General features: G+C 38.9%; 2 protein-coding genes across 13 annotated transcripts in view; one reads left to right on the forward strand and one right to left on the reverse strand.

The window, feature by feature from the left end:
• Window positions 1–18,568, forward strand: part of Mettl21a (methyltransferase 21A, HSPA lysine) — a 70,393-nt gene that overhangs the window by 40,521 nt on the left and 11,304 nt on the right. The window lies entirely within an intron of this gene.
• Window positions 1–18,568, reverse strand: part of Creb1 (cAMP responsive element binding protein 1) — a 62,435-nt gene that overhangs the window by 25,032 nt on the left and 18,835 nt on the right. For 5 of the 12 annotated variants that reach the window (XR_001577672.3, XM_076550243.1, XM_076550242.1 and 2 more), the window contains 4 exons: window positions 13,015–13,161; window positions 12,274–12,315; window positions 5,597–5,697; window positions 918–1,060 (listed from right to left, as the gene is read on the reverse strand). Coding sequence is in view for 8 of the 12 variants with exons in the window: in XM_076550243.1 (XP_076406358.1) it covers window positions 918–1,060; window positions 5,597–5,697; window positions 12,274–12,315; window positions 13,015–13,161 (433 nt within the window). In the remaining 4 variants the exon portion in view is untranslated. Of the gene's footprint in view, window positions 1–917; window positions 1,061–5,596; window positions 5,698–10,284; window positions 10,398–12,273; window positions 12,316–13,014; window positions 13,162–18,568 lie in introns of those variants that run through there. The other 7 variants (XR_013044119.1, XM_076550244.1, XM_076550246.1 and 4 more) reach the window with 3 other exon arrangements.

Below are 18,568 nucleotides of genomic sequence, written 5' to 3' on the forward strand. Positions count from 1 at the left end.
GGCGGCTCACCGGGTGCAGCACTTCTTGCCTTTTCAAAGGGCCCTGACCAGTTCCCAGCACCGCACGGTGACTCACAACCATCTGTAACTCCAGTTCCAGGATTCTGACTCATCTTCTGACCTCAGCAGGCACCAGGCACAGCCATGGTGCACAGACAGACATGCAGACAAAACATTAAAACACAGTATTGTTTTTTTTTTTCTTTTTGAGACAGGGTCTCTCTATGCAGTCTTAGCTGTCCTGTAACTATGTAGACCAGGCTGACCTTGAACTCACAGAGATCTACCTGGCCCTGCCTCCTGAGTGCTGGGATTAAAGTCGTGCACCACAATGCCTGGCACACACAGGCCTTTTGTAAACGAAGCAGTGTCAGGATTGTCAGTTTTAGCAGTTCTTATGTTCCTAGTGTCGTCATTCACTACACTGACCACAACAGCAGACTATAACCAAGCCATACCTACCCAAAACACCACACACAAAGATTTTTAAATGCTATTTTTAGGAGGTAGGATTAAATAAAAATAGTTAAAATAACAGAACTACTTTTGGTCTTCATCATAGTGTTTTCCTTATCTGAAGAAAACATATCTTAATATTATGAGAATTAAATCTAGATATTTGTTTTCCTTATCTGAAGAAAACATATCTTAATATTATGAGAATTAAATCTAGATATTTGGTCCTTCAAAAACTTTCAGACCGTGTCAGGAATCTATACTAAACTGAAGAAAATGTAACTGACTTACTGACTTACACACTTACGTACTCCTAGCACTAGAAAGGAAAGCCTTTTCATCACGATTTCTGATAATACAGCAAACAACAACGGCAGCAAAAGCCTTGGCATTTGCCATTTCTTTAGAGACTGCAGCAGCTTTCCATCTCACTTTTCCCAACAGAGAGAGTTATCACTCACTGTACTGCCCACTGCTGGTCTGGTAAATCGGAGTCGGCACTGTTACAGTGGTGATGGCAGGGGCTGACGTCTCCTCTTCCGACTTTTCTTCTTCAATCCTTGGCACTCCTGGTGCATCAGAAGATAAGTCATTCAAAATTTTCCTAGAAAAATAAGGAGCTATTTTAATTAAGAAAAAATTCACTAAATATAAATAATAAACATTAGAAAACTGCTAATGTATATGATAAAAGTTTAAAACACATGAATTATATGGTAAACTCCAAACAAAACAGGGATTTCAAGTACAAGAAGTAGGTGTGTGTGTGTGTGGGGGGGGGGCTAAAATAAATAAACTGCCCGGGTTTTTGTTTCAAATGTTATGCCTTTGGGTGATTTGTTTCCATGTGCCTAGTGCCTATAGAGACCAGAAGAGAGTACCGCACCCTATGACTAGAGTTGGACGGTATGTGTTAGCCGTGCAGCTCTTTTCAAGAGGCCCTGCTACCAAACACTTAACAAAGTTTATAAGCAGCATGTGGCATGCTACTCGGTGGCAGCATGGACCAAAAACCTTCTCAGAGCTGGAGCAGTAAACATGGCTTTCAGAGCTGGAGGTCAAAGTGCCTCTGCCATGAAATTAGTTTCTCAAGGAACCAAGGATTGGGGTGGAGCCAGCAACCAAAGCCACAGCTTTATTCCTAGTCATGACTGCTTAGCAGTTTAAATGCTCATGTGATCAGAAAAAGATAGAAATATGCAGTAAAGACAGATTCAACCAACCAACCAACCAACCAACCAACCAAACAAACAAAACCAAACCTCTGAGTGGGTTACAGTGTGTTTAAAAATATACGTAGGCTTGGGAGAGTAAAGAGAAAGTATAGACAGTCATAAAAAATATAGTTTTAAAACAATAAAGTTAAAGTCCTTAAAAGGGAGTAAAGTAATATAAAAAAGAGTCATGTAAAGATGGAAAATACACAGTCTGGATGCTGTAAGCTATTGTGTTGTCTTTGAATCGTCTGGCAGCTGAGGAAGGAGCAACAGCTGCTAAGAGACATTTGATTATAAATGTTGCTGGATTCATCCAACCTATGTATTTTGAAAATGTCTTGACTTCAAAATTTAAGTCAAAAGATATGTTACTTTGGGAAAGAGGTTCTGCTTTTATTTCCACAGGAAATGAGAAGCTGTGGATTCATTCTGTGTTAAGAAAAATCAGATTTGATCGAGGAAGACCCCCTGAAAAATCTCTAATAGGAACAGATGTTAATCTTACATATTTTACATCAGTATGGATTTTAGTTTATTGATACAAATTTAAAGTTAATTTTGTTACACTGTATGTATATTTCAAACTCTTGTTTAGAGTATTATGTTTATGCATGTCATTTAAAAATGAAATATACAATTAGGAAATACAGACTAGTAGTCATCTATAATAGCAAACTTACAGGCATGTTAGTTATGTTTTCAAGGTCATATAGAGATATATTTCAGATAGACAGGCAATCTTCAAACACTTCAAAGACCTAAGAATATGGCATTTAAAATGTTTTAAGAACTTAGACTTTTCTGGACAGTGAGACAGCTTCTGGCAGCACCAATTACTTCAAAGAGGATAATGGGCATTGAAGAAACTCCATATGGCATTTGTTTTCTTTATGGCAAAAGCTAGCCATATGGGCAAACAAAGTGCCCTTGCCCCGACTGCTGACAGTATGCTGTCCAAACTGGACAAGCAGGACACAAAGAAAGCGACTGCAAAACTTTGCCAAGACAAGGTGGACAGCCCTTCAAAAATTCTGCTTCAAAATAAGTCTGTCGGGTATGATAGGCCTGTAGGCCAAAGATGGATGCCCCAATATTACAGAGGAACTTTGGGTGACTGTCCAGGCAGCCTGATGTCCCTGTCATTAAGTAACATTACATCCTTCTGGAGTCTTTGATGGAGTTGAAGACTAGATAGTTACAGTTATAGTTTTCTTTAGTTATAATAAAAGAGAAATTAGACATAAAACTTTAGACTAACCAAGATAATTAAGTATTTCCTCTAATTTTGCCAAATGCAAATGGATTAGTGTTACTGTAATTCTTACTTATTTGCTGTCTTTTTTAAAAATATATAATCTTACTTTGTTAAAGTTAAAACCTTCCATTTTAATTAGACAAAAAGGGGGAAATGCTGAGGAATAATCCTCTTGTACACTGTAAAGATTTGTCACTCAAATTGGTTTAATAAAACACTGATTGGCCTGTAGCTGGGCAGGAAGTTAGACGGGAAAGCCAAACTCAGAATGTTGGGGAGAAGGAGGGTGGAGTCAAGGAGTTGCCAGCCAGATGCAGAGGAAACAAGATGAGAATGCCTTTTTGAGAAAAGGTACCAAGCCAAGTGGCTAAACATAGATAAGAATTATGGGTTAATTTAAGTGTAAGAGCTGGTTAGTAATAAGCCTGAGCTACTGGCTGAGCATTTATAAGTAATATTAAGCCTTGGAGTCAATTACTTAAGAAGTAGCTGCCAGGTATTTGGGAACAGGAAGTGGGAAAGAAACTTTCGCCTACAAATTACTGGTAAAAATACCAAGTCAAATAAGACCAAATGGAGCACCTTCCTGCTGCCTACAAATCAACTGCTTTTTAAGGATCGGTTGTTCTACTAAAAACCCATTTTATATTATCAATCAATTTCATTTTTCCAACCATGCAAACATGTTATAAGCTTCTGTTAAACAGTTTGCTGTAATCTAGATATAAAGGCTACTTTTCAGGAACTCAAACTTCATATAAATATTACCCCAGTGTGAAAGTCTCATTATAAGGCAAAGTAATAACCATTATTTTCCTTTCTTTACATGTTTGGTCTCTAGAGTTTTTGTTTGATTATTAAAAGCAAAATTTATTTAAATAACATTTATTAGGATTTGGGCCAGAAAAAATTAAGGCAAATTTTGTCTTCAATATAAAGCTGGTATCTTTGTGGGGTTTTTTTTGTTGTTGTTGTTTGGTTGTTTTTTTTTTTTTTTTAGTGTGAATATGGTAGGAGGTATGTGTGCAGAGGCCACAGGACAAATCTGGAGTTGGTTTTTTTCTTCCACCCTTACATGGATGGAACTCAAGTCACCAGGAATAAGCAAGCATATTTATCTGCTGGGGCCATCTGGCTGACTTGCAGCTATGATTTGCATAGGGTTTACAGAACTTGTGTGACTTGTTTCTTAATACTTTGTTGGATTTGCTTCAGGATCAATGGTATTATATACTAACATGAGACATACTTCAATGTCCTCAAAATCTAACACCTGCTATATTTAAAACAAAAGAAAAGGGCTAGAGAAATGGCTCAGCAGTTACTAGCTTCAACTCCCAGCAGCAATGGCAGCTCACACTGTTTATAACTCCAGTCACAGAGGATCTGGCATCTTTTTTTAGTCCCTCCAGGTACTTTATGCCCATGGTGCACAGAAATACATTCAAACACTCATATAAACAAAATAAAAAAAATTAGATTATACATATTGCCTATAATATATGTCCCACAACATAAAATTTCTTAAGATCTCAAAATCAATTGACTAATAATATTGAGAAGTAATAATTTGTGAGGATAGAAAAAAAGCTTAGTAGCAACTAGAAGTTAAGTACATGGAGGAAGGTAAAGTATCAACTATGCTTTAAAAAAAGGAACAAGGCTCGAGAGAAGGCTCAGTCATTAAGAGCACTGGCTGCTCTTCTATAGGACCCAGGTTTGATTCTCAGCATCCACAGAGCAGCTCATAACCATGTCTAACTCCAGTTCTAGGGTATCCAGTATCCTCTTCTGACCTCTGTTGGCACCATGCATACGACTGGTATATAGACAGAGGCAGACAAAACACTCATACACATAAAACAAAATAAATTTAAAATAAATGACAAATAGGAACTTAGATAAATAGGCATTTATAGGGAAGATAAATAAGGAAGGTAACTGTAAAATTGTGAAGTTTACTGAATTCTAGAGTAAGCTTCAGAGATTAGTAGGCATGTTGTTTCTAGATATACTTAGCATGGAGCCAACTGATATACATACTGTTCTTGACCTTCCTTCAAGGAGGCAAGGCATAGACAAGGTTGAACCCAAACTAGAGGATGTGAGCAAAGCACTACCCTGAAAACTGTTAAATACAGGTGTTCGCTAAGTACCATGACATAGAAAACACCTGTAAATGTATAGCTAAGTAGATCACTAGTATATACCCAGAACAATGCTATAATTCAAGTGTATCCCAAATTGAAAGGGAGAGCAGCAGTCAGCACAGCTACAAAAACAGAATGAGGGGGAAACTGTCTTCCCACAACTATTGAGAGCAGCTGTTCTTAGCCTTCCCGATGCTGTGCCCCTTAGGCTGTGATGACCACAACCATAACATCTGTTTCAGTGCTCTTTCAGCACTGCCATTTTGCAAGTGTATGAACTGTAATGTAAATATCCGTGTATTCCAACAGTCATTTGGGGGCTACGACCCCCAGGTTGAGAACCACTGGTTTAGAGTAAGAAGTAGTCTTATTTTGTACAGTAGACATCAACTTATATGAGAAGTAACTCCAGAGAAATAATCTACACGGTACTGGCCTGAGCAGTTTTAGGGGTGTTCTGACACCCAATATCTGCCAAGTCCTAAGCCTTTCTGCAGACTAACTGTTAAAGTACATACCTGTAGGAAGGCCTCCTGGAAAGGATTTCCCTTCGCTTTTGGGAATCCGTTACACTATCCACAGACTCCTGTGAATCTTCACTTTCTGCAATAGTTGAAATCTGAAAACATAAAGAATAACTTTATCTTGATTATCAAATTTAGTTCCCATAAAATATTTAAGTCCAATACAAAGAATGTATATATAACTCTTACATACACTTTTAGTTTTTAATGGAGACAACTATACCAGTAAAACTCATTTCCTACAGACTAAAATGACAAGGAAACATTTGTCCTAAAAATGACTTTGAATTTCTCCCAAGCAACCAATCCTGAATATATCACTAACAGCAATTATTTCTTGCAGTTGTTAGAACAGAATTGCCAACCAAAATAAGTTTTCTGACATGAGAACAAGAACAAATAGTTAGCCCTGTCTCTAACAATATGTTTTCCTATAATTGTTATGCAAACACATATTTACAGATGTACAATTAAGTCAGTGATTCTTTATCACACTGTAGATTATTTGTCCTGGCTAGTTTTATATCAACTTGACACAAGCTAGAGTCATCAGAGAGGAAGGAGCCTCAACTGAGAAAATGCCTCAAAAGATTGGGCTGTAGGCAAGCCTGTGGGACATTTTCTTAATTAATGATTGACATAGGGGGGCTCAGCCCACTGCGGGTGGGGTCACCCCTAGGCTAGTGGTCCTGGGTTCTGTAAGAAGGCAGGCTGAGCAAGCCACAGGGAACAAGTCAGTAAGCAGCACCTCTCCATGGCCTCCAGGTTCCTGCCCTGTTTGAGTTCCTGTCCTGACTTCCTTTAATGATGATCAGTGATATGAAAGTGTAAGCCAAATAAATCCTTTCCTCCCCAAGTTGCTTTGGTCATGGTGTTTCATCACAGCAATAGCAATCCAAACAAAGACACAGTTTTCCTGCAAGTCAGTAAACATCCTTTACTATACATAAACATGCTTCAAAGTTGGCATTCTACAATTATTTTTGAGTAAAACTTCAAGGTAATGAGCTATGCATTTCTGTTAAGGGCCCTTAGACTGGAAAATGAGGATTAAAGACTATGTGGGGTAGCAGAAACTAGAATTTACTAATAACTTATTATGCCAGATATCATGCTAACACATCTATACAGTTCATTATCTCATACAGTAAACACCAGGTACCAGAAGAGTCCTGGTCTCATGCTCATAGAAGACAGAAGAACTGAGACACAAGCAGAGCAGGCAACTAACTCACTGTGGCCACCAAGCTAAGGAGTGTGGCCTCGGTTCAGTCAACACTTCCACTTTAGACTTTACCAACATAAAATCCTGGTGGTCCCCGAGTCAGTGTTGCTAGAAGCAACAATCTTGGAGCACTTTAGACCACTCTAGATTCAAAGTCCACTCATCTGAGGATGCTTGTTTATAAAATTTATATTATCAAGTGTTTCTAGCCTACACTGTAAGGGCCTCATGTGTTTACTTCCATGAGTTACACATGATGCTGTCATACTGAGAAGCAGACTTAAACAAGACAAGAGGGCCTGTGTGGGTTAGTACCACCTCAAAATAGTCAATAGCAGCAATAAGGAAAACTATATTCAGACAAAAGAGAAATTCCAAAGGAACTCCACATGCAGGCTGGCCCCAAACAGACAATTCTCCCAGCCCTGCTTCCATGTGCTGGGGTTATAGGTATGTACCACCATGCCTTGCTCTTAACAGCTATCAAGATCTTAAGGACACACATGGACACAGAAGACCTCACTCACGTTGAAACTCACTAAAACAAGCTCGATGAGCTAGATACTTACATACTGGGCTTGGGGATGTAGCTCAGTTGGTAGGGTTTGCTTACTATGAACAAAAACCCTGGGTTTGATCCCCAGCACCATATGAAAGTAGGTATGGTGGCTTATGACTGTAAACCTAGCACTGGGGAGGTGGAGGCAGGAGGATCAATAAGTAGTTCAAGGTTATCCATGCCATATAGTAGGTACAAAGCCAACCTGGGATGTATGATTCAATAACAAAGTCAAAATGTATAAATACGTAAACGAAGCACACACTGGTTTTGAAGTGAAATACTGCTTTTCCAGTTGTAGTTTTGTCCCTTACACCAACTCAGTGGATTGTGTTGCCCTTCTCCAAATTTTGACAGAAAAGAATGAACTCAATGAGAAAACCCAACCACATGGCTATAAAATGTACAACACTGAGAGAAGCCTGTGTGCCATCTTTACAATTAGAGTTAGATGAGGATGGTGCAGCTGGAACACATGGAGCACTGTGGGGTGTTAACATGAAAGAGCTGTGCACGGGGCCAGGACTACATGGGAAAACTCTAACTCTCCAATTCACTAGGAAACAAGCTGCTCTTGAAAAATGAAATCAAAGGAAAAAAACCCCACACAGGATCCATGATTTCACACTAATAAAAATATCAAGATCCAATTTAATAAGTATTCATAAACATATAAAAATTAAAACCCAAATACAGACTCCATGATTATCACACTCCAGCAGCAGAACTCCCCCTGACATGTCCTCACCTGCTGACATGACCACTAACGTCTGTCTCCCCAAGTTCCTTAAACAGGTCTTTAGCTTTGGCCGTCGGTAACAGTCTAGACATTTTAAAAATCCAAACTATTATTTATTTTTATAATTTGACATTTCAAAACAACTACATAGTGGTTATAGAAATAAAGAAATATTAAAACTATAAAATCCTTTTGCAAACTTAAAAGTGTTGTAATTGGCTACAGTTAAGACTCCTGGTTTAGATAATTTTTCACTCAAAAAAGCTTAGTAAAGCCTAGAATACTGATCTTAAAACTTGCTCTGCTTATCTCCCTTACAAACAAGGAAACTGGGGTTTGGAGAAATGGCTCAGGAAAGAGCACCAGCTGCTCTTCTAAAGGATCTGGATCAATTCTCAGCACCCACATGGCAACTCACAACCACCTGCAACTCCAGTCCCAAGGACACCCTCTTATGGCATCCACAGGTACCAGGCATGCACATCTTGTACAGGCATACATGCAGGCAAATAAGGAAATCTCACATAAGGATATATATATTTGTAAATTTTAAATGTTATTTATAAAGAAGTTCTTAGGATAGGCATAAATACTAAATAATTTATTCACTAAAAGAACAATGTCCTTAAATGTGCTTCATTGAAATATCATTTGAGAAAGGAAGAAAGAAAGGAAGGAAGGAAGGAAGGAAGGAAGGAAGGAAGGAAGGAAGGAAGGAAGGAAGAAAGTCATTAACGTGGTTTTTTTTTTTTTTTTTTTTTTTTTGGTTTTTTGAGACAGAAGGTTTCTCTGTGTAGTTTTGGTGCCTGTCCTGGATCTCTCTCTGTAGACCAGGCTGGCCTCGAACTCACCGAGATCTGCCTGGCTCTGCCTCCCAAGTGCTGGGATTAAAGGCATGCGCCACCACCACCCTCATTAACGTCTTTCAACAGTGATTCTGGTCAGGTATGGATGTGCATGCCTTTAATTTCCAGCATTGAGGCAGAGCCTGTGAGAGCTGCCTATACAGCAGTACTTACCTATACCCTGTCTACCTAGGCTTAAATTTCTGGAAATGTGATTGGATATCTATTAGTTTAAAAGAGAACTCTAAATGTAGGGATTAAGAAAACTAAGCGCCTTTTAGCTGTGCTTAATTTTTTTTTTTTCATTTCTATCAATGAGGTAAGCTGTCGATGAGATTTATCCAGTGTATTTGATCTCTGGATCTAAACTGGTTATTTTGCTCTAGCAAGGAGGTATGGCTTTTTTCTTTTTTGTAACAGGATCTCATTATATATCGCTCTGGCTGGCCTGGACCTTGCCTTGTAGACCAGGCCTGCCTTCAACTCACAGACATCCATCCCCCTTTCTGCCTCCCGAAGCCAGTGTTTAAGGTGTGGTCTCCATGCCCAGCTAGTTTCATATTATCAGGGAAGTTCAGCAGCTACTGAGACTGAGACTTCTGGAAAACTGAGAAAAGTCTAAGGTTTTAAAGTGTATACAGTTTTGAATTGTTAACGATGAAAAAAGTTAAAAAACCATCTTCAAATTCCTCTCCACAGCTTAAATTTCTTCTAAAAAGTAATTATTCTTTCATGTGCGGCTAACCTTCTCCCCCACCCCCAAGAAATGATAGTACAAATGGATTTCTTTAAAAAAAAAAATCTACCAGGTAAAAAATCCCTTCAAAGACCTTGCTTGCCATCACCAAGATCAGAAACTCTGGAATACTTGTGTTGGGTTAACAAAACAAAAGCCCCCCACAGCCCATTCTTAAATCAGACGACAGCGATGCTGTATACTGGCCACAGAACCACACTATGTTGTATAAGGTGTTTACTATACTATGTTGTATAAGGTGTTTACTGCTGTCCCCATCACATCACAAAGCATTAAAGAAGAGTCTATCAACATGGAGTCTCCAGCCGTTTTCCTCCTCCTCCTTACTCTACTTAGGGAACCAGCAGTTCTATTCATGCTATTCTATCAAATTCCAAACATACCCATCTCCACATCTTTGGACTGTTTTTATCAATGGCTTGGCTCAGCTGCCTTTGCTGCCTTCTGGTGTCTACTCACTGTGTTCCCCAGCCACCTTAGATGAATGCAGCACCTTCCCTTCGCCTCTTTCCCTACCCTTTCCCCTGTGTTGTTGACCTCTGAGCACTGATCCTCACCTGACATATTTTATTTTCTCATAGTCTGTCTCTCTTCACTCAAATGTGATCTTCATGAGAACAGAGATGTACTGTTTGTTCACTGCTGCCTTTGATAGCACCTAGAACAATGACTGGCACACAGTATGTCATCAATAAACATTTGTTGAAGAAATGGATGTAATAATTTAAAGTAATAAAATACATAAATCCTTTCTGGTACATTTAGACAGCACTACACTGAAATGTGGCCCAACCTGGTAAGTGCCACTACCAACCCTGTATACACTGTGAAAGTGCCATTATTTTTGCAAGGATTCTCACATTATCTATGAGATGTGATTTATACATGCAAGAATAAATTAGGGCAGCAAAGTGGAGCTGTACACGACATATTAGCACAGCTCAGTTTCTGATATTACTATATTAAAATATATCAACCCAAGTCCCCCTGTTCTTATTCTTCCGTTAAAAGACGTATACCTTGCATATTTTGGGAACTTTGTTATATAACACTAACATTCCACCGTCTAGAAGTTTGAGGGACACTTTCACTCTCTGCTTAATAACTTCTTGTAAACCACTACTTCCTAGTTAACACTAACCATTGTTAGCTGGCTCAAATAACCATCCAAGTTTAACAGTCTCCTGGTTTAGAGTATTTAACATTAAAAAAGAAACACACACACACACACACACACACACACCCCTCCATATAGTTCAAGGAGTCCAACTTTCCTCTTTTAAATATATATATTTTAAAAATTATATACCTCATTGTGATGAAAATACTCTTGAAAAGATAAATACATATTTCTAACAAAGTTAAGGACATTTACTACCCGGGTTTAAGTTATGTTGCCTCAAAATTAGATTAAGAATACAAGCAACAATCAAAACCACATTTTCTTAATTAAAAATTGTAATATACATTTTGTGGCCTAGTTTTATTTTTAATTAAAACCTTCTATAAGTGAAAAAGAAAGGGCCAATGTGTTCAATGTCACTTGACTTATTACAATCCAAAGTAGGTCTGATCTCTAAAACTCTTGACTAGCAGACCAAGTTCTCTCCATTATGTTCTGAGAAAAATTCAGTATGGAATTAGTAATGAGATAATATGGAGGATGACAAGGTAGCATTCAATGAAACAAAAACTAAGTCAAGACTACTTCTTATCACTGTGGTTTCTAGAAATAGGCCTTTATTTGAATACTACTGTCATAACTTGTTAATAAAGTCCTTTCCCAATATCTTCAGGAAATTGCTAACTTCAGGACTTCACACGATAACAGTTCTCTCCCCACCAAGTGTTAAAGCCAACCACAAGCACAAAGGAAAGAGAAAAGGACAAAAGGTGATAGCAGCTCAACACCACAGCATAAAGCTGACAAAACTTGACATGGGTTTTGATGACAGTGACAGAATGGTTCCAGGACGAAGGAGGACGCACCCTCCCCCGCCAATGTCAATCAGTTCTGGCTACCGTACAAGGAAAAGCAACAGTTCTCATCACAAACATTACGGCTGAGCAAGAGAAATCAAAGGTACACCAGATAATAAACGCAGAAGCAAAGGGGAGGCTTGTTGACTCTGGAAACTTCCTTTCAAGTGGGAAGGGTGTGGGGAAGGAAGGGAGACGAAGGCGTTCCACAGGAAAGAATTGGACTGCTTAGTTCTCAGGATCACCAGGTCACGGTACCAGAAAGGCATACTCTGGCTAGCCACACAGAATGTCAGCAATCAGGCTTCACTTCTAACTGTGCAGCCCCCAGGAGGTACGGCTTCCTTCCTTTTTTTCAGTGTCCATGCAATTCTGGACTACCAGTTGGAGGAGAAATAGCATAGAGAAATTAAGCAATAACCAAGCAATGAGTAGGTACAATACTCAGGCCGAGAGTTTGACTCAATCTTGAAATTCCATGTTCATAGAGAAGGACAAAGACATAAATAATTTCTCACCTTCCTTTCTAAAAATAGTTTTCTTCAAATCTAGGACCTAGGACTCACCTGAGTTCCGGAGAAAAGTCTTTTTAAGTCCTTACAGGAAGACTGTGAAGTAAAAAATATGAAACGGGAGGCTGGGGTTATGGCCTACTTGCATGAATGTTCAGTCTTTGTTTTTTTTTTCTTCAATCAGCTGAACTGCAAAGATTACACTGCTACCGCTCTTGGGCCCTAGGCCTATGCAGTCACCTTCAGAAGTCTAGAGTGCCTGAACTCCCTTCTACCCCAAAGGAACACTCTCTCCAAAGAATCAGCCAGTACATGTGATACAGTTAACATCCTTCCGATGTACCTCCTGAATACATTATTATTTAAAAGTTATACACTCTACCTAAAAGCTCTAAACGGCCAATACTATGTCTGATGTGATCTTTAAGTACAAATTCTATCTCAGGTAAGGTCATCAATTTTTTATCAAGTCTTCCCCCATACAAACTTTGGTTCATGTTCCTTAATTGAGGTACACCAGTACAGTAAGTCTTTCCCAAATATTTCCATTTATCACATGTATTTGCTATCTCTCTAAATAAATGCTTTTTCTTCTGTAGATTAAAAAAATAAGGTAATTTCCTTTAGGTCTGTCCTTACATATAAAACAGATCTATACAGAATCAATATACTCCTTTACTATGAAGTAAAATAAATCTAAACTGGATGTGTCCTTATTTTCACAACTAATAAAAGGAGACAGAAATGGCTATAAACAAGTTATTAAAGCATATGCAGAACTTTTTATACACATACCTGAACTGTCTGGACTTGTGGAGACTGAATAACTGATGGCTGGGCCGCCTGAATAACTCCATGAACTTGGACTGTCTGCCCATTGGGCAGCTGCACTAAGGTTACAGTGGGAGCAGATGATGTCGCATGAGCTGCTGGCATGGATACCTATAGAAACAGGGAAAGCAATTACCATCACAGAACCTGCGTGAGACTACTCAGGTTCAATAATAAGTAACTTCTAATTAGCAAAAATATGACTTTCCTGCTTGATAAGTATTTCAACAATGTGAAAGAAATCGGTGAAAAAAAAAATGAAAATCCTATACAAATTCGTCTCCCCTCTACTTTTAAGCTTGTCCCAGGTGACAATAAAAAGAAAAAAGCCTGTCATCTCATGTAGCATCAACACACGCAGCCCAGGCATCCTCTGAAGGCTACTTCGTTCATATGGTGCTCCACATTTTCCTGCCTGCTTTTCTATCCAATTTTCTTTCTTTCTTTTTTTTTCTTTTTCTTTTTTTTAAATTAAAGGCTGAGTAATAAGAATTATCTTTACTTAAAAACAAAAACATTCTAAGAGATTAATTCACCCAAGGTCAACAACAGATATGCTGGCCTTAAGCATAAAAGTTTTCAGAAAAACCATGTTTTAAAACCATAACTTTTCAAATTTGGGCAAACAGGACTTACTAAGTCTAGAACGACACATTCTAAAATATATATATTTTAATAGTCTAGTTTAGACTAATTACAAGCATGTCTTTTCATTAATAAGAAAGTAATTAATAATTTCAATCCCTCCTATTCAGAAAAAAAACCACTAAACTGGTTAAGAGGTGGTATTTTAAGACGCGTGCCAGTGTGCATGCGTGTGTGCCTGTAAGAGAGGGAAAGACACACACCACTGCTCAATGTCAGAAGCGGAGATACAGAGGTTCAAAAAGGCTTCAATGGTCTAGTCATAAAAACCTCTTTATATGTCACCTTAAAAAGCTTTCAAGCCAGGCACAGTGGCACACGCCTTTAAAGCCAGTATTCAGTAGGCAGATGTAGGCACATCTCTGTAAGTTCCACATCAGTCAAGGGTGCAGTGAGATGCTGTCTCAAAATAAACAAACAAAAATCTTACATTTTAATCAGTCAGAGCGACACCTGCTCATAATATCAATACTAAAGAGGCTGAGGCAGGAGGATTGCTGCAAGTTTAAGCAATGCCAGCCTAAGCTACCATTTGAGCCCTGTCTGAAAAACAGAACAACTTTCATCCATTCTGAGAATATAGGAGGATGCTGCGGTTTTTTTTGTTTTGTTTTGTTTTTGTTTTTAATCAAATAGCATGTTGAAGTTTCCATTTTAGATGAATCGCTTTAGTGGCTGAATAAGAGACATACATCTCAGAGGAAAAAAACGGGAGGTGGGGGACCATGAGAAAGCCCATCTAGTGGTCAGGGTAAGGTGATAAAGGCCCGAGATAGGGTAGTAGGTGGTAAGGAAGGGTTTTTTGAATGACTAGCTGAAGAGAGGAATTCAAGGTGACAGAAGTGGCAAATATGCCAACTGGAAGAGAATGAAAGCAAGACAAGGTCTGGCACAGCTGGGGTCGGAGCGAGAGGTGTAGTGCTGAATGTCAACTTGGAGAGACGCACAGCAGGAAGAGGATGTTCCGGGGAAGCTGGGGACAGATCTTTGGAAGACAAGTTATCTTCAGCACATAGATTAAAACTAGAAGTTTTCTTTTCTGAGACGGCTACACCACCTTTCCTTATTAGTCCTATTCTCTCTGGTCACTTCATGTCATGTTTACCTGGTTTTCTAAATGAGGTGCTAGACTATCTGCAGAGTCACAAAGGTTGTCCTGTTTATAACATCAGAATCTAAGAGGAAACTAAGGAAGGATATTGTCCTCTTTAGTTTGAAAGGTTCAGCCATAAAGTTACTATGAGCTGAATGTCTCATCTTAATTCCATGGAAAGCTGTTTGAATATCTGAAGCAATTACAGAATCAGGTCTTATTCCATGCATCCTTTAAAGGCAAACATAATAAGCTGACTTAGTGATTTCTACTCTAGTTATTCGTAAGTTTCCATAGACATGTAAACCTAACATAAAGTACTATACTGCCTGACCCCTTTCTTGTGTCTGTGGGCAGCAAACAGACAAGTAATCTAGCACGAGATGTATCTCCAGCTCTCCTTTTTTCACTTTTAAGACAGGGTCTCACTTGATTACCCAGGCTGACCTTGAACTTGTGGTCTTCCTGCCTCAGACTCCCAAGCAGCAGTTACTATGGACCTGTCCTAAAGGCCTGGCCCAAAATCCCATATATTCTTATCACACCATCTACCACAGCATTTTTGCTGTTTTTCATTTTATTTTTCTAGCTATTTTTATTCAACGCCAAGGATTAAACTCAGGACCTGTGCCTGCTAGGCAAGCACTCTATCCTGAGGCGCATTCCTATCACAGGTATCCTACTCTCTGACACAGTGATGTTGCCATGAACAAAAGTGTTGGGCCACATTCACAACTATCTTGGGAAGCATGTGGCCCGGTCCCAAGTGAGACATGTTTTAACAGATGTTTCTCAAGACACACAGATGCATTCAATTTTTATAACACATACCATGGAACATATTTTTCAGTTTTAAAACTATTACAAATATCTCTGCATAGTCTTACTAAAAATATGGCTATACAATAGAATGTATTATAGGATTTGTTTAATAAAGTCCTATCATTACTCTTTAAAGTTTTACATTTTCATCTGGGTGTGGTGGTGAATGTCTGTAATCCTAGGACTGAAGAAGGTGAGGCCAGCCTAGGGACACAGAGGCGCACTGTCTAGTAAACTAAAATTGGACATTCTCATCATCAAGACCACAGGTTTCTTTCCACTTTATATTCTGAAAGTAAAATAAGTATATTTTATGTTGATTATCTTTCTTCTTCTACTGCTTGGACTGATTTTGTTTTCTTATCCCTCCTATTCATTGACAAAATTGTAATCATCTTGCCTTAGCTTTACAATGTTTTCCTAGTATTCAAAAGTTGTCTGGAGTCAGAATTAAGAGGAAGTTATGTTCAAATCTATGATATACACTTCCCTCGAAGGCTCAGGGAACACAGAGAAAGAGGAAGTAGAGAGAATGGACGAGTCAGAGGATGGGAAGGAATGCTGTGACACCCTGCTCTGGACATGGCACTGCTGTCATACTAACAAACTCAGAACAGCTCTGATTACCTGCATAGGGTATGTGCAAGATGGAGCCTGGAACATTCTAGCATGGAGAGAATTGGGGTAGGGCTCCCTAAGCTCCCTGAGGAACTATCAGCAATGAATTGTTGCTGGGAGAAGTATAGATATTTTCTTTAGCAGTATAGCCATTTGCAAATTGTCCATACTTCAGTAAGTAATTCCCCACTCAAGTTCATGTAAGCAGCCATAATGAAACTCAGTGGGTCACAGCAATAACAACAAAAGACATCAGAATAGAAGACATCTTGGAAAGGAAGGTCTGGTGGGAGTGAAAGGGTAAAGAGGTCATGAACGTGACCCAAATACATTATATGAATGTATCAAACTGTCAAAAAAAAAAAAAGAATATTTTTTAAAGTGTGGCATATTTGTTAAGGAACTTGGATGATCAAATAAAAAATACAATTGTAACTAGATAATAAAAAAGGAGAAAAGATACGCTTTCTTAAAGTTCAAGTTTGACTACACATTCTACTTTAAGTATTCAATGCTGGAGGGCTGCCTAATGATAAACTGAACATGTTCCCTTTTGAATTCTGAATTACATTTCATCAAATTAATTTCACTTTTACATGTATAATCATATAAATGTGGAAACTAGGAAAGGAGGCAACAGAGTTTTGTAGGCTGGAGAGCAGATGGATCAGTAGTAACAAACTAAGAAGACCGCAGATGGCCAATTCATGGAGGAAGGGAAAGCCTGATTTGTACCACAAAAATCCAGATGCTTAGGATCTCCAACACTGTATAGGTGACATGAAGAAAAGGGCTGAAAGTAAATAAAAGGGTGGGTTCGAAGCTCTTTAGGAGAGACGAATCCTTTCTCAATCCCTGTGGAAGAAAAGTCTGACCCACTGTGGGAGAACAGTGGAGAACCACTACACATAACGGGTCGTAACCACATAACACCAGGCTGACCGAAAGTCACCATTAAACCCCAGCCCTCTTCTCTCCCCTGGCACCCAGGCCCTTTCCATATAAATTGGATGAGTGAAACCTCTGGGGACCTGACAAACTCAAGGAGAAGGCCCAAGACACTCACAGTTAAGTTCACGGTTTGGAGCTGTTGGACTCCAAACATATCCATGAAGCTTCCAAAGTAGCTTCTTAGTCATTTACACCTATCATTTATCATTTCATGTTTGGGCATAAGCCCAGGGCTTTACATGTGCTAAGTGTGCGCCCGACCATTAAGCTACAATCCTACCTCCTAGTCTCCTCCCCCATCCAGAGTGTTAAGAATTTGGTGAAAGCCTCTACTAGGAAGGAGAGATTAAAACAAATGGAAATGGAGATGAAGAGCTATATGGCCTGGTGAAGAATAGGAAGTCAAAATAAGCACCAAAACAAGGCAAAAAATGAAAACAAACCCTCAAACAAGCAAACCCCCTCCCCTGAGGACACTATCCTATGAAATGGGATACTATGAAAACACCAAAGGACTACCCAGGGAACAAACAGAACTCTCGGAAACATGATAGCAAAATAAAAATTCAGCAGGCAGAATGGAGTATGTAACAACAGAGCAAAAAGGATGAAAAACAGTAAAGAAAATATGAGGAAAATGAAGAAACAAACAAAAACAGTCCCAGAAGCAGAACATCTGGATCACAAGGATCCTACATGAAAAACAAAACCACCAACTAATTGAAAGAAATGTTCCCAAACTGAGGATGTGAGTTTTCACTATAAAAGGACCACTGAATGCAGAGACTAGAAATGAACCAATTCATTCGTATTCATTGTAAGTAGAGACCCAAGGTGTTTTATAATACACCAGTTATGAGAAATGAATGTAATCTCCTTAAATAGTGTAAACAACACTAAGTGAACCATAGAAAACAACAGAAAATTTCCAAAGGAAAAGTCTTTTTACCAGGAATTCTTATCCTAGTGAATCTTTTCTTTGCAAAGATTCTGTTAGCTATATGCTCTACCTATGAAGAATACAAATTCCCCAAGAAAAAGTCATGAGAGCAGAAAGAATTTCCAAGATGACTCTATACAGCCAACTGGGGGAACAACCAAACCAGAATAACAGTGACCAGGATACAACACGTGCTGAAGGCTGTCATCATCAAGGGACCCGCTCAGCTAAGCTCAGAGGAGCCCCCATTTCTCTGTGCGGGTTGTACTAAGCCTGTACTGACTAAGTGCTGCCTCATCTGATATATTAACTTATCCCCGAGTATATCTGGCTTGTCTTACTCAGGAATCTACAGGGAAAGCCCGTTTTCTTAGGAGAAGACAAGGCAGCCTGCCTACTCGTTCTTGTTGTATTCCTGCTGGAGCTCCAGCCTCTGACTCACTCCCACC

The sequence above is a fragment of the Peromyscus maniculatus genome, chromosome 13, assembly GCF_049852395.1.
Source record: "Peromyscus maniculatus bairdii isolate BWxNUB_F1_BW_parent chromosome 13, HU_Pman_BW_mat_3.1, whole genome shotgun sequence".
In the NCBI taxonomy this organism is placed as follows: domain Eukaryota; kingdom Metazoa; phylum Chordata; class Mammalia; order Rodentia; family Cricetidae; genus Peromyscus; species Peromyscus maniculatus.